The 15,496-nt window shown below is 37.4% G+C and overlaps 1 protein-coding gene across 1 annotated transcript in view; it reads left to right on the top strand.

Moving 5' to 3' along the window:
• The window catches only part of CDK14 (cyclin dependent kinase 14), a 544,514-nt gene that overhangs the window by 430,665 nt on the left and 98,353 nt on the right, over nt 1–15,496 (top strand). Inside the window, exon 13 of the mRNA XM_040644288.1 lies at nt 13,710–13,849. Coding sequence (XP_040500222.1) covers nt 13,710–13,849 — 140 coding nt within the window. The remainder of the gene's footprint in view (nt 1–13,709; nt 13,850–15,496) is intronic.

Genomic DNA, 15,496 nt, shown 5'->3' with positions numbered 1-15,496 from the left:
GCCTTCGGCACAGGTCATGATCCCAGGGTCCTGAGCAGGAAGTCTGCCTCTCCCTCTGCCCCTCCCTCTGCTTGTGCTCCCCCCCCCCTCTCTCTCTCTCTCTCTCTCTCACTCGCTCTCTCTCAAATAAATAAATAAATAAATAAATAAATAAAATCTTTAAAACAAAAAAAAAAGGAGTAGGGGAACATCTCTTCTATATCATCAGCCTGAGTGCTAAACTGTACATCTTTTACCTTAATTTTTTTTCTTTTTACATTTTTCTCAGTATTTTGGATCACGTCCAGTCTCTAAGGAAATAAACATGTGAAGAGAGTTCTGTGGAATGTTCACTGTGCTAGTATTTTTCTTCCTTTTATCATGCCCCAAGATTCGCCAAAGTCGATATAAATTCACCATGCCTTCTTTAAAAAGCGTAACAGCAAGGCATTCTTCCTGTAGGAGTCGGACTGTAAAAGGTGATTTCCTTTTACTCCATTTGGTTTAAGCCTGTAAAAAGCATTAAGTGAAAAATCTGATATATTTGTTAGGGCATTTATTACATTGCTAAGTTATATTTGCAGTTCTCAGTGAAAGGTTTATTGAGAACATTAACTTTGAAGAGGTTTTGTTCAGGATTAAAGATATATTTTTCTTTTTTGGTGAAATAATCACAAAATGATGCCTTTCGGGAGCTATTTTTAGCACTGTTTATAGTCTGAGAACGCACCGTTCCGTTCTGGTGAAGCAGATATCAGCTTCCAAATCCAGCCTCTGATGATGAGATTTGTAACTTCTATAGGGTTTCAGAGGAATGAAAGGCTCTGAAGTTACCAGTTTCCATTAGCTCAATTTACCATAATGTAGATGCACCAATAAGTTAAAGAGTTTCCTAACCCTTTGTAGTGAAAATGTTTTTCATACTGTCCATGTAATTTGGACTAGATATTTAGAACATATCCATCTGAAATGTAAAACATAGCCATTGCTGAGGTCTAATGTGTATTGATTTTTTTTTTTTAATAAATGAAGGTTTGAATTTAAACTCCTGATGCAATCTTTTATCGTCAAAAATGAGAGTTGTCTTTTTCAGAAGAAACGGTGCTATAATCAGTCAATTAAAATCAGGAAAATTGGCTCATCTTTATTGTCTAAACAGCAAAAATAGCAAAAACATCACAAGGGTAGAACATTCATGAACAATTTGCTTCACTGTTGACTTTGTAAAGATGTTTTGAAAACTCGTGAAATAGGCGGGATAATACAATGCCTATGATCGATTGAAGCAAGTTATGGTAAGAAAAGGTCAGTCTTCACAGTGGTCCTGTGGAGTAGAAGAGGGTTATTAATTTTATCCTGATCTATATCTAGAAGTCGGAAAGGTTACAAGTAGCCTGATGTTCTTCAGGTAACAATGAGATTCCGTATGGGGAAGGTCATGTGGTTCCGAAGACCTAGTGTTTATGATTGGATATAACGATAAACAAAGTAACTGGGACGTTGAAAGCCAGTTCTGTTGAATGCACATCCTTTGGGTTTTTGGGGTATTCTACACTGACTTGTGAGTTTAGAGTTTAAATATTCTGTAAGTTTTATCCTTCTAAGGGTTAATTATTATTAATGTATTTTTACCCATTTCTTTTACTGAAATAAAATATATCCTTTTCTATCCTGTCCTTCAGTCAGAGGATTAAAAAGTAATTATTTGTGCCTCTTCTGCTGTAAACCACATTATCAGAGTAAAATACTGAACATAAGTATAGAATCATATAATCATTAGTCCACTAAATCTGTGAATCTTCTCTAAAATGTAACTGAGGTACAAGTGTAATGCCTGACAGGTTTATACTATTCCTATAGAAGAAAAATGTCAATGTTTGGTAAGCTCTAACACATCTTAGAGAAATTTTTAAAAATTATATTATTTAGAATTAGAGGTTGAGTAGATATGGCTCTTACATAAGCTATTAAAAAATAAAAGTTTATAACTAAAAAAGAAGCTGCTACTAGGCACTGAGAAGAATTGGAGAGGAAATTAACATGGAATCTCTGCAGAAATAGTGAACTAGTTAACCTTCTCTTTCCTATGAACAGGTTAAATAAAAGCACGATTGATGCAGTACTGAGGTAGAAATGAGTTTAAATACACAAGAGTTTTTGTTGAAAAGAATATAGCAAGAAGTTCACTTATATTAGCTTTTCTCCCTGAATATTTTATGATAATATCTGTATCAGTGGATTTACAAAATGTAAATATGAAAATTCTATAGCTTCATATTAGTACATGGGAAAGACTAGTATAATTATGTGAAAAGTTAGCTGATTTCTTAAAAGCCAAACCACTCTTTATTTGATTTCAGAGTGAACATTAAACATTCAAAAACATCTATTTTTCTAGGGACGGTAGGAAATAGTCATAAATAAAATCACAACTAGGAAATTTGGTGTAATTTTTATCTAACTAAGCTCCGTAATCCAAAGCAAGAATTTAATATTTTCCTTTTTCTGGCCCACTTTTTGGCAGTTTTTAATACTCTTGACTGTCGGTGCTAATGTTTTCAAAAACTTGATTCAGTCACATCCTGCTGAGGACTCTCCAGCACTTTCTGTACTTTTCCACCAGATAGAGTTTACTGTAAGGACAACTATGTATTGAGTAAGGGTTATATCTGGAGGAGAGACCTAGCAGTAAGGATTGGGATGACTAGAACAGTCCTTTGGGAACTGTTCATCTTATCCATGTTAAAGCTGGACTCGCTTTATTGTCTTTATTTAATATAGGGTAATGTGGGTGTTAACAAGAATATAGAAGGAGTAGTCTCTACAGAAATAGAGTTCAGAATTAAAGGAAGAGAGAAAGATAGAAAAATGGAAGGCATCCTTAAGGAAAACCTTAAAATAACCCAATAACCTCTTACCAACTTGCCACGCATATCCTGGTGTGTGTGTGTGTGTGTGTGTGTGTGTGTGTGTGTGTGTGTGTGATAGTAGCAATAAATCTTTGGTGTGACATGTAATGGACACTAAGATTTAAGAGTCACAAATCTAGATACTCTTCATTTTGACCCTTTGATTATCTGGATGAAATAAAATAATACATGTGAAATCACTTTGTAAACTGTAGTGTTCCCTATGTATAACATTATCGTTATATAACATTCTGATAGTCAAGTGAGCTGACCACTATGGGAATGAGTGTCTTCCAGGGAGATTGTCTCATTAAACAGTTTCACTAGAATAAATGAATGAGAATCGAACAATCTTCTGTGTACAACAAAACACAACCTATTTGTGGAAACTAATATAAAAATGTTATCTGTTTACCTTGAGGGAAGGAATTTCATTAACTTTTTTTTCATAACCGTGCATTGACAAAGGAAGTCTCAGCATTAAACAACTCTGTTTATTCACTATTAATGTAACTGGGAGTCTTTCATTGCATAGCCTAGCACCTGGGGTTGAGAAGTTCACTTCTCAGGCCTAAACCTTTCCTTCTATTAGCCTTTATCTTCCCTAAGAGTTTATTCCAATGTCAGGGATTCCCTTCATGCTCTGCTTGACAAATTACAGACCCCTCTTTGCAAAATGAATAAATTTGAGACTGTTTTCTAAAAATAAGTCATTTTTTGAAAAATCAGAGCAGTTTTATGACCACAGTCCTCCCCCAAAGTCAAGAACTTAGATAAGATGGTAATTAAATGAGCGTTTTGCTTTTCGTGTGTAGACAAGAAAGAGTACCATGTCTGACAGCCCTGGTTACAGTTGAGGAAACAGCCTGTCTATGGGTGGATGGACCGCTGCATGAATCATCCAGGATATTACTTGTGGCATAATCCAATGGCCAGTGCCCATGTTGGCATCATGGCCACAGAGATGGCCGTGTATACTACCAAATGAAAGGATCCAGTCCCCCAGCTTTGCTCTGTGAAGAGTGAGACAGTGAGTAAAGCTTGAATATACAGACCCTTAACATCTCAGTCCAGGTCATTCTGTTTCCAACTCTGTGAGACAAAGCCCACTAGTATGCTCCACGTACAGGCCCATGGCATATGTAGTTCTATACCATCATAGAATGCATTGAGGAATATTCTAGAACTTTTTGTTCCCCTCTACTTTCTCTTCAACTGTTATATGGAAATCAGTATGTCCAATGCTGTAAATAAATTGAACCTACTACACCTCTACTCTTTATATCCAGCTTTCATGAGCTAACATGTTAATAGGGGCGCCGGACTTTTTTTTTTTTTTAATAAGATTTTATTTATTTATTTGAGAGAGAGAGAGAGCACGAGCCCTGGGGCGGGAGAGGGGGCAGAGAAAGAGGGAGAAGCAGACTCCCTGCTGAACAGGGAGGCCGACATGGGGCTCCATCTCAGGACCCTGAGATCATGACCTAAGCCAAAGGCAGACGCTTAACTGACTGAGCCACCCAGGTGTCCTGAGCATGTGACTCTTGATCTCAGGGTTATGTGTTCAAGCCCCACATTGGGCGTGGAACCTACTTAAAAAAAATAAAAACAAAAAAAAAATGTTAATAATCCCAGTGAAGATTTCTGTAGAGATATTTAGAAGTCAACTCTTGGGAACAAAATGTAACTTGTCTTAGTTGTTCCACAGGCAGATGTATCATCAATTTTGGAGGGAGTCTTTTGAAACTACAGCATAAAAAAACAGAACAAAGAACTTGTAATCCTAGTTTATAATGTACCTTTAAAAAGACAAGCACCAATTTCTTTCTCACTTGAAAGAAAGAAAAAGAAAGAAAGAAAGAAAGAAAGAAAGAAAGAAAGAGAAAGAAAGAAAGAAAATGACACCCTCCAGGGGATGTATATTTTGAAGTTGTACCTTAAGGACTAGGATTTGACCTTAAGATGTTTTTGCTCAAAAATGATGGCTTACTTTTTAAATGCATGTTTCTCAGGTAAAGTAAAACTTCTATAGGTGTTAACAGTTGATATACTCAGTCCTCGAACACCCAGTCATTCCACAAATGTCATGTCCCCAGGGTATAGCGGGAACCATGCCTTATAAGAAGTAGCCCTGGCCACCTCACCCTAGCCGCACTCTCCCTCTTTTTCGCATCATCATTTTCATCCTTCACCTTCAGTGCTCTCTTCTCAACTTCGTCAGTCTCCTTTAGTCTGTCTTTGCTCTTTGTCTTGGTTTTCAGAATGGCTGAGAAACAGGAGAACTTTGAAAGCTGTTAGTTGACAGGTTGAATGAAGAGAAGTGAGATGCACATTAGATCATTTCATTGGTGGTGGCGGAAAGTTCTGGTAGGTTAGTGATGGCAGGCCAGTGTGGCCATGCTAACCCTCCCTACCTCTAGGTCACAATGAGATTCTTCCTAGATTGGAGGGCATATAACCTTAGACCTAGACAGCCCTTCAGGACCATCTGTTCCATCTCCCTCATTTCTGAGGCATGAAAACTAACCTGCACAAGGGATGGAGAAAATATCCTGCTCTGTATCCCTGGTCTAAGGCAGTTTTTTACTGTTTATGTTACCTTTTTTCATACCTTTCTTTTTAATGCAGATAAAAAGCGTGTGTGTGTGTGTGGGGGGGGTTATTGTATGGATAAGGACTAGGAAAATGAAAAATATTCATTATGATTAAAATAGCAGCATACAATTATTTTCAACTGTAGTAAAAGCATTTCTTTGAAAGTTACTTGTAAGACTCTTGCCACACACGCTCTGAATTCAGTAGGGATTGTCTCTCTTTGTTGTCACCTAGATTTAGCATTTTAAAATTCCTTAGGTTTTTCAGACAGTTTCCACAACAACATATTTTACTTAAAAAAAAAAAAATGAATGTGGAGTGAACACGAAAGTCCTCTGTCCCACATACCCTGCCAGGTTTATGCGACCCTTCACCAACACAGAGCTCCCTGAGTCCAGCCTCTGAGCTGACAGGTACAGACTGACAGCCGTAGGCAGGTCCCTGCTCGGTGACCTGGGGTCAGGCGCTGAAGTCAGTGGGAAGGCCTCACCACTGGCAGTAGCATCTCCCCATTTTCCGGGAACATCCTTTGAATCATCAGACCCCCCACCCCAGACATGGAAGTCCCAATGTCAGCCACTCACAGAGGGTCAGTGGTCCTCCCCTAAGGGCTGAATGTTCCTTGTGAAAAACCTGCAATACCCCATCTCTCTACTGAATTTCATTGATGAATTCCCTGACCCTGCCTTCCCACATCTCTAGATGGCATTACGTCCATCTTTCAGGACCAAAAGCCTTCTGAAAAAATTCTCCTGTGCACTTTGTTAACCCCTCCCCCAGCTTCTGACAACCACTAATCATTCTTTTGTTTCTATAATTTTGCCTTTGCCAGAATGTCATATAAGTGGAATTACTGAGTACGTAACCTTTTGCTTCTTTCATTTAGGTAATGCATTGGAGACTCATCTATAAAGTTGAGTGGTGAAAGAACCTTAACCTAAAACAACTTCGGTTAGCTAATTTTTGAGACTTATTAGAGGTGACCTAAAGAAGTAGGTTTTGTTTTGTTTTGTTTTGTTTTTAAGGTAGGCAAACAATACTGAGTTAGTGATGCCAGGGAGAAAGTCCTAAAGGTTACAAGTATAGATTATTTTATTAGGAAGATTATAAATATACACTTTTGGGAGGAAAAATTCTCGTCTACTATGACAAAACTTGACCTAAAATGCAGAGAAGGTACAACAAGCACATCCTTTCCAATGCATGTGCATGGGCGAACCAAGAAGACAGCAAGTGAACTCTCCAGGGACCAGGAATGAAGAAACCAGAGTGATAAGGAAGTGCTAAATTTGCAGCTACCCTGGAAGTGTTGCTAAAACAGGAACATGGAGCCACTTGGGGGGCAGGACACAATGCTTTGGGCCTAAGAAAGGCACAGCATAGGAATCGAGATTCCCCATATAGTCAAGACACTCAAAGCACTTCAACCTCGGTAATGGGTTGGCTGAAAAAAAAAATCTACTTCCAACGAAGAGAGACTGCAGGGACAACTGTGTTGGCTTTGGCGCTGGATAGGGCTAAAAAAGTCCCCTGAAAATCCTATAATTTTAGGTTTAAATTTCCACAACTCACATGGTTGCAGAAGCCAACAGAAAGAACTTAGAGCACCTGGCTGTTAAGAGAGCCCCAGGACTCCTGACAGAAACGAAAGAAAATCCCTATGGAGAAATATTCTCAACCCAGGCCCGTGAGAATTCCGACACATTAACATGAGCCACGCATGAGCTCACAATCCAGAATTATAAAACATCTGAGAAAAAGTCACTGTGAGTGAGGGTCAGTAGCAAAAGCAACAACAAAATTGGACTCCCCCCTCACTCAGAATTTCAGATATTGGAAATTATGAGACATAGAGAATAACTATATTTAAAATGCTGTAAGGAAAGAAAAGATTGAATCTAAAACTTGAACAAGAAACCATCAAATTGGACACATAAACTTGTCAGACTTAAAAAGAACTTATGAAAACAAAATGAACAGGGAAAACAGCATATTAATGCAGCTGATTAGAGAATTAATTGAACTGGAAGATAGCTCTAAAGTAATTACCCAGAATGGAGAGCACAGGGAACGACAGATGGGAAAGATGAAAGAACGAGTAAAGACATGGAAAATTTAATAGATGGCATTACGTTGCGGTTACAAAATGAGAGAAGAGAGAGAATGGGGATAGGCAACATTCGAAAAGTAATGGCCGCAATTTTTTTTCCTGGGGTTGTTGAAAGACTTGAAGCCTCACATTCAGGAAATGCTGAATACCAAGCAGGTTAAATGAAAAGAACACCTTACATTGCAATTGTGAAACGAGGAAGATCAGAGCTAACCGCAGCAGCAACAGAAGCCTGTGAAATAATACCTTCAGGCTTAAGGGAGAGTGCTTTGAACCTACAGTTCTATCCCCAGCCAAACTGTTCTCCTGTATGAAAACGAAACTGAGAGAATTTGCCACTACATTCTTTCGTCATGGAGAGAACTTCTGAAGTTTGTATTTCAGATCCAAAAGACTAAGGAGAGAAGGAACATCTGAAACATGAGAAGAAAGGTGATGAAATAAATAATAAACATGGGTAAATCTAAATAATAACAACCATGGCGGCATTTAATACGTGTGTTTTTAAAAGGCACAGAAAATAGGGGCGCCTGGGTAGCTCAGTTGGTTAAGCATCCAATTCTTGATTTCAGCTCAGGTTATGGTCTCAGGGTAGTGAGATCGAGTCCCATGTCGGGTTCTGCGCTGAGCATGGAGCCTGCTTAAGATTCCCTCTCTCCTTCTCCTGCTGCCTCTCCCTCCTCTAAAAATAAATAAATGAAATAAATATAAAGCACAGAAAACAGGAATAAAATATAAGACAATACTGCCTGAGAGATGGGACTAGTATCATCAGAAGTGTTCTAATGTTCTTGTATTGTTCAGCGGGAAGGTTTAACTCTAAACTTTAAGCAGTTAAAGTGAAATGTTAAAAAATTCAGGAGCCATCCACTTGGAGAACTGAGGGTGAAGGTAAAGTGTGGAAGTTTCTTCTGATATCCTTGATGGTTAAAAAACAAAAACAAAAACAAAAAACAAAACCAACTGACCCCGAAAGAGGACACTCCTGGCTGTAGATTGAGCGGTTCTGTGGTGTTCTTGGTCACATATTTATTATGTTTCTGAAGGGCAGTTGAGACTCTTGTGAGGAACATAGCATGATATCTATACAGACAAGTGAACTATAGAAATTCACTACTATTCTGCCAAGACGCTCCATGAGAGGGGTTAACTAAGACACAGGAGGATGGAATTAAAATCAGGAAAGCGTTTAACAAGCATTCTGACCTAGATGGGCTAAACCTGAGGGGACTTCCTTTCTCTTGCCTCATTACTGCAGTAAAGAGTTGCTGCTGCTTGGGGCGGGGCGGGGGGGGTGTTCTTTTCATTTCCCATTACTCCCAACATCTCGCTCAAAGCACTGAGACTTACAAGTGTAGTGTATTGAAGCAGACTACAGCTTCTTCACCTCACTTCTGTATTCTATATTCATTTGTCTTGCAATTCTTTCATCATCCTATTGAGTGTTTTTTAACTAAGTATGGCTCAGATGAACTGACCAATTCTTATGAAGTCATACACAGGACTGTCTAACCGGTGTGACCCCAAATAAATTTATAGAGGAGCTTAAGAAGTGTGGTATTACTGCAATAGTGAGAGTATGTGGAGCAACTTACCACACTGCTCTTGTGGAGAAAGTAGGCATCTAGGTTCCGGATTGACCATTTGGTGGTGGTGCGCTACCATCCAGCCAGGCTGTTGACCGGTTATGTCTTGGAAAGATGAAGTTTCTTGAAGAACCTGGTTGTTGTGTCACTGTCATCATGTTACAGGTCTTGGACGAGCTCTAATACTTGTTGTCCTAGCATTAGTTGAAGGTGGCGTGAAATACAAAGATGCAGAGAAGTTTAGAAGACGAAAGTGGAGAACTTTTAAAAGCAAGCAGCTCTTGTCCTAAAAATGCAGCTGCACTTCATAATTACCAGTAGTCGTAGAAACTGCTGTTACAGTCAATAAACTGGGCTGCCTGATGCTATTGTCTCAGAAATGGAGCTTAAGACAGGACCCGGTTTATCACACGCATTAGCCAACACGTAGGCTTGGCGAATGGGAAGTCTAATGAAGCTTTCATAGGAGTATTGATAAGCGGTTCTATCAGGCCTCAAGCTTGGCAGGATTGCAGCCACTGTTTGGATTATCATCGGGCCATTTGGAAACTTAGCAAAAGGTGCTTGCTGTTCAGCATTTAAAATGTGCTTATCATTTTTATCAATTGACCTTTCCAGGAAGCATGCAGTTTTGAGTTTTAAGTCTTCTTCAAATCTATTCACATGCCAGGATCTTAGCAATATATAAAAAATTTAAGAAGATCGGGTGCTGAAATACCCAGCCACAATACTTGTATGTTTTTAATATCATACAGAATTAGAATTCAGGAGCTATGAAAAACAGTCTAGATCTTCTGTGGTTTATCCCTTCAGTCATTTCAGACATTGATAGTAGGACCTGTACAGCTCTTTGCCTGCTACTTTATGTTTATATCTCTCCCATTTAAAACAGTATACATCAGGTTTGTGTAAGCACTGATTTTGTTGGCTTTTGGCCAAGCCTGATAATGATTTTTTAATGTCTTTCTATAAATCTCATTTTATGCTATTATGAAAACCTCCATTGTGAAAATCACAAACCTCTGGTTGAAAAGTTCATGTAAAGTCCACATTGTAACAGAAGCACATATCTTTAACGTCTCCAGACAAAAAGATCTTAAAGTTAATTGAATGTTTGCACTTTGGGGTGCAGGTTAAAAGAGTGGGTGGAAAAATGTGGGAGTGAGCTATTAAGTACTTTTAGCAAAATGTCGTGCTTGTCTTGTGTAGGATGTATTGAATATGCCCATTAGTAAATATTTGTTTTTAAGATAGACATGCTTTGTTCTTGTAGCTCAAATAATTCTTAATTATAAAATTTCTGAAACTTCTGTAATTTTTTCCTTTTTTTATTAGAAGTTGTTTGCCAACTATTGTTGATAAAAGTGTGAATTTTTTCCTTCTCTTCCAATCTTTCTTGCAAAAAGAGAAGCTAGTTTTTGCTAACGAATTGAGTAGGTATCTAATATTTTATTTTCCTGTTGACCTCTGTAACTTAATATTTATATACTTGATAATTTGTCTTATTTAATTAATAAGGTAGTACTGTGTATCAGTGTTCAATCATGTATTTATAATTTCTGGAATGTATGATTCTAGTTCTTTGGGAAAAATAATTCGTCAGTGTCCATCAGCTTGGAAAAACTTAGTGCAAGAATTTAAACATTTAAATAAATATTGAAATGGAAAAAAAGAAAAAGTTAGAAGTAATCATTAAACAGATGGAAATAGAATTTATAACTTCTGAAACAGAAGATGGAAATGTTCAATTTAAAATTCAATTTAAAAGAAGGCAGGAAAAGAAAAAAAGATGAAGGACAAAATAGAACACAGTATTAAGATGTTAGCAGTAAAAATTCCAAACATCAGTAATCACAATATGTAAGTGGACTAAATTTTCTCCTTGGATAAATATTAAATCCAGGTATATAATATTTGTGAAAGAGACCTTAAAATTATGGACACGAAACATTAAAAGTAAGAGGATGACAAAGGTATGCCGAGCAAGTACCAAAAAAAAGAAAGCTGAGGTCATTAAATTAAATGAGGAAAAAAAAATGAATTTTGGCCCAAAGCCTTATTGAAAATAGAGAAGGTTGCTACAGAGAGATTGAAAACAATTTATCGGGAAAAGAAAAAAGTGCTAAACTCTTTTTTTTTAAGGTGCTGAACTCTTATGCATTGAATTACCCAGCTTTTGAATATGTAAAACAAAAATTAACAAATTACACGGGAAGATTTTTAAATAGATCATCACAACGAGAGATTGAAAATGACCACAATCATTCTAACATTCTGATAAAATGCACTTATGCTTTGGGATAAAATGTCCAAATAAGATATCCTGGAAGTGTCCTATCTCAAACAACTTGGACGAACTCAAAGAATGGTTCTGGTAATGACAAAGACTCTGCTGTTGAAAATGTGGAGAGTTGGAATAAAAGTGGTTCTTGAAATGCAAATGTGAGGAAATAGACTTTCTAAATTAAAATTACATGGTAATTAAAATATTTTTATATATATCTTGAATATCACAGATGAGCATTTGATTATTTCATCAACATTAAAGTTTGACATTAGTCATTTGTGGGGAGGAGAAATGAGATTGTCTTGTATTGGTTAATTCGTTATATTTAGTCGGAATGTGATCAACTCTAGAGTGTGATTCGTGGCTCATTGGAGCTGGAGGGACTTTCAGACATAGGATGGGTCATCGCTGTTGTGCAGAATCAAGCCTATAGCTCAGCTCTAGCCTCAGTCTGGCGCTGGTGTTCTGTTTCATCAAAGCTATGATACCAACGATTATGTTCACCGTGATTATATATAAACCGTACATTCAATATAAGTGCAGCTTTTACCATGTAGTCTACCTATCTCGAACTTTGCATTTGGTAGTTTAAAAGATGCTAATGAAAAGTTTATAATAATGAGAGTCTTAGGAAAAGGCAGCAGTAATTTGGATGGCCCCGGCCCCTCTTAAAGGAAAGAAGGGGAAAAAACCAAAACTGTAGGGAATTTTGAGAATGCCTCCTTTTCTTGTGGACAAGTTTGTCTTTGCAAGGCAGAGACTTTTAAAGCCAATCCACTGATCTGTTTGTTTGCTTTAAGGAAAGAAACAAACAGCCACTATGGCAGCCAAGTACTGAACCCATCTATGAGACTTTCACATATGAAGACCTAGAGAGCCCTCATAGGTGGGGTCTTCAGAGCAGTATTTTTTTTTTGCTCCTTCCATGTTTCTTCCTTTACCCAAATTCATTACCTCCTTTCCTTTTCCTCACTCCCAATCCTCCCCTCGTCCATAACAACTTTAAATCAATGCTGAAGAGCTGCTTGAGTACGGGAAGCGGGAGAATTGTTGGTTATTGAGGAAAGTTTATTGGCTGTATGTTAAGTAGCTTCAAGACTTTTGAAAAAAATGCTCACCAGCAGATAGAACTTGCTTTCACACTCTCTGGCTCTCTGAGAGAGTCAGTGTCCCTATTGCTTTTATTGTAGAAACTCAGGAATCCGTGGGTTGCCTTTAGAAACTATCTGAGAGTGTAATAAATGCAAACCACTTTAGAGTCCACTAATTCTAGGTGGGTTTAAATCCACTCAACCTGCTAATTGAGCAATCCACACCTCTTTCCGACTGCCACTTGGCTTGCACTGCTATTAAATGGAGACAGAGTTCCCTTGGCAGACCAAATAAATATTTGCATGTGTGGAAAGTGCCTAGGAAGGTGCCTGACACGCGTTCAACTACCCATAAGTGGCAACCATTATCAGGAATACTTTTATTATCATGTTTATGTTAATTATCTGGGTTTAATCGTACTGAGCAATGAAACAGATTCCATAAGAAGCAAGGCTGGGCTGGACTGTGTGATCTGGTATGCATTTGAAAGTTGTACCACGTGGGAGATTTGACTTCTCCGATTTTTTGGTAATCATGAGACACATATTTTCTATCTACTGGTGTTTTAATGGTCATCTTGAATTAATTCAGCCCCATTTGGGTTATACACATTCCCTTCATTAACCTGCATGTTAATATTATGATTGCTGATATTTGACAGGGTACTTATGCCAATAATTTTATATTCAATGTAAGAAAATGTAAATTGCTAGATGAAAGGTAACTTTAATAACTAAAGAACTTAATAGTAGTTTTATTTAATTCTCCTAGTTATTTTGTATTAATTTTCCTATAAATGTGTCCAGATGTGTATGCAATAGATAGATTCTATGAGCAAATTCTGATAACTATTTGATAAATTATCTCCTGAAATTTTCTACCTTGGGACCTTCTATCCTGAAGGTATCAACCTTTTACTTATAGTAGAAATATTTTAAATCAATGAGATGAGGATATCAAGAGTAAAAGCTAGTTTAGATTAACAGATGCTCTAAGAACCAAAATGAATTCTGCTGCTGTTTATTTTCAGCAGGTAATTTAACTCGGTTTGGCCAAGAATAAATAGGTCCAGGAAAATTAGGTGAGCTTTATGTCTGTCTTAGTGGATTTTCTTGTTTGATCTGATTTCTCTTTTTTGCTTGTGTTTTCAGGCTCAGCTATGTGAATTATGCAGAGGATCTGGCCTCCAAGCTCCTACAATGTTCCCCAAAGAACAGACTATCAGCACAGGCTGCCTTGAGCCACGAGTATTTTAGTGACCTGCCCCCACGGCTATGGGAACTGACTGATAGTGAGTATGACAAATCTGAGACATCCAATCAAAGCAGGCATATCATTTTAGCATCTATGTGCAACGTACTTGTAGGAGGATTCATATGTTTTTATATGTGCATGTGTAAGATTATGTATGTTTGCTTATGCATTACATGTACACATATGTATGTGCATCTATCTATAGACGGGGGAGGGGGAAGAGTCAGTGAGAAAGAGAGAGAGAATGAGGAAAAGGGAGTCATGTGTGTATCTATTTAGTGGAATCCTGCCATTCAATTGCTAGCTTACCAGACAGAGGAAGAAAATGGATTCCTTTTTTGCTATCTCTGCTCTGCAGTCCGCAACTGCATGTCTTTGTATTTGATTATGTGTGTGTCCAAAAGAATGATCTGAGCAGTCATGAAGGAAAAGGAAAATATGATTTACATATTTAGTGCTTTATGCATGCCGTACTTTTTAACTGGCTGCAGTACACAGAGGAGAAATGATTCATTTTTGTTTGATTCTTAGAGACCATCTTGGTTGTAACAATAACGTTAAAAAGGGCTGCTATGCAGTGAGCTGACGAGCAGAGTTGGCAATTGGCTAATGCACTGAATTGACATGTAAGAACCAAAGACTTGTAATTCATTTCAACTACAAACGCTCTTGGTATTCATACAGACAGTGCTTCTCTGGATCTTTTAAAACAAAACACATTCCTGGGTGGGTTTTTGTTTTGTTTTTACAAAAGCGTTCATATTTACACAGCCTTTTTCAATTACATTTTAAATATTTGGGAGATTTATGGCTGGGAGGATCTCATCTTTCTTCCAAAGTGTGAAACAGAATTCTTGTGAAATTTTGCAAGACACTATTGCAGTAAGAACATTTTTGTTCGATGGTGATGCATTCTTTCCAAATGCCAATTCGAAATATTCCTTCTCATACTCTTTTCTGACTACCTTAAAAATTAATATACTGCCTATATGCATAGGTATTTATAATATATTTATTAACCCTCAGGTACACACTTACTGTAGCCATACAAAAAGTTATTTCTTTAATCTCTTGGACTTTAGGCTTTTCCCCCATTGTAGTATTAGATTCTCCTTGACAACAGGAACCCTTTATTTTGTAGCTAAGTCTCAAGTAATAACTCCTCTTGCATATTTCTACCCTAAATCTTTTTTGATACCCCACATTTAATTTGAATTTCTTTTTATCCTAAACTGTCTGTAGATATATTAATCCACTACTCACTACTCCCCCATGCTTAGTAAATCTTCTTTAACATTTTGTATATTCCCAACCAATATTTATTCTATATTCTGCCCTACTTTCTTTCTAAAAGTCTACCCACTGACCATTATGACAGCTATTCCCATTTTTTTTTTTAGTTTAAAGATGAAATTTATGTGAAAAAATGATGAAATAGTGACACATCTTTCTATACTGGAAAAAAAAGATACAAATGGGCTCATTAGTTTATGGCTCATCAAATTCAAACATATGGTTTGTTTTCTCGTTTAGTATAACTTGTAACTTGATATCACTCCTCCTTGGTGACATCTCAATCCCATCTGACTCGATGATTGAGTTTAAGCCAGGATTTTGATGGTCTACAATTCTGAATTCTGTAGTAGTACTTTTCTGTTAATATGGACTTATTACCCACTTGCCA

This window comes from Ursus maritimus, unplaced genomic scaffold (assembly GCF_017311325.1).
Source record: "Ursus maritimus isolate PB19 unplaced genomic scaffold, ASM1731132v1 scaffold_3, whole genome shotgun sequence".
Taxonomy (NCBI): Eukaryota; Metazoa; Chordata; class Mammalia; order Carnivora; family Ursidae; genus Ursus; species Ursus maritimus.
This window is presented reverse-complemented; position numbering and strand designations above follow the sequence as displayed.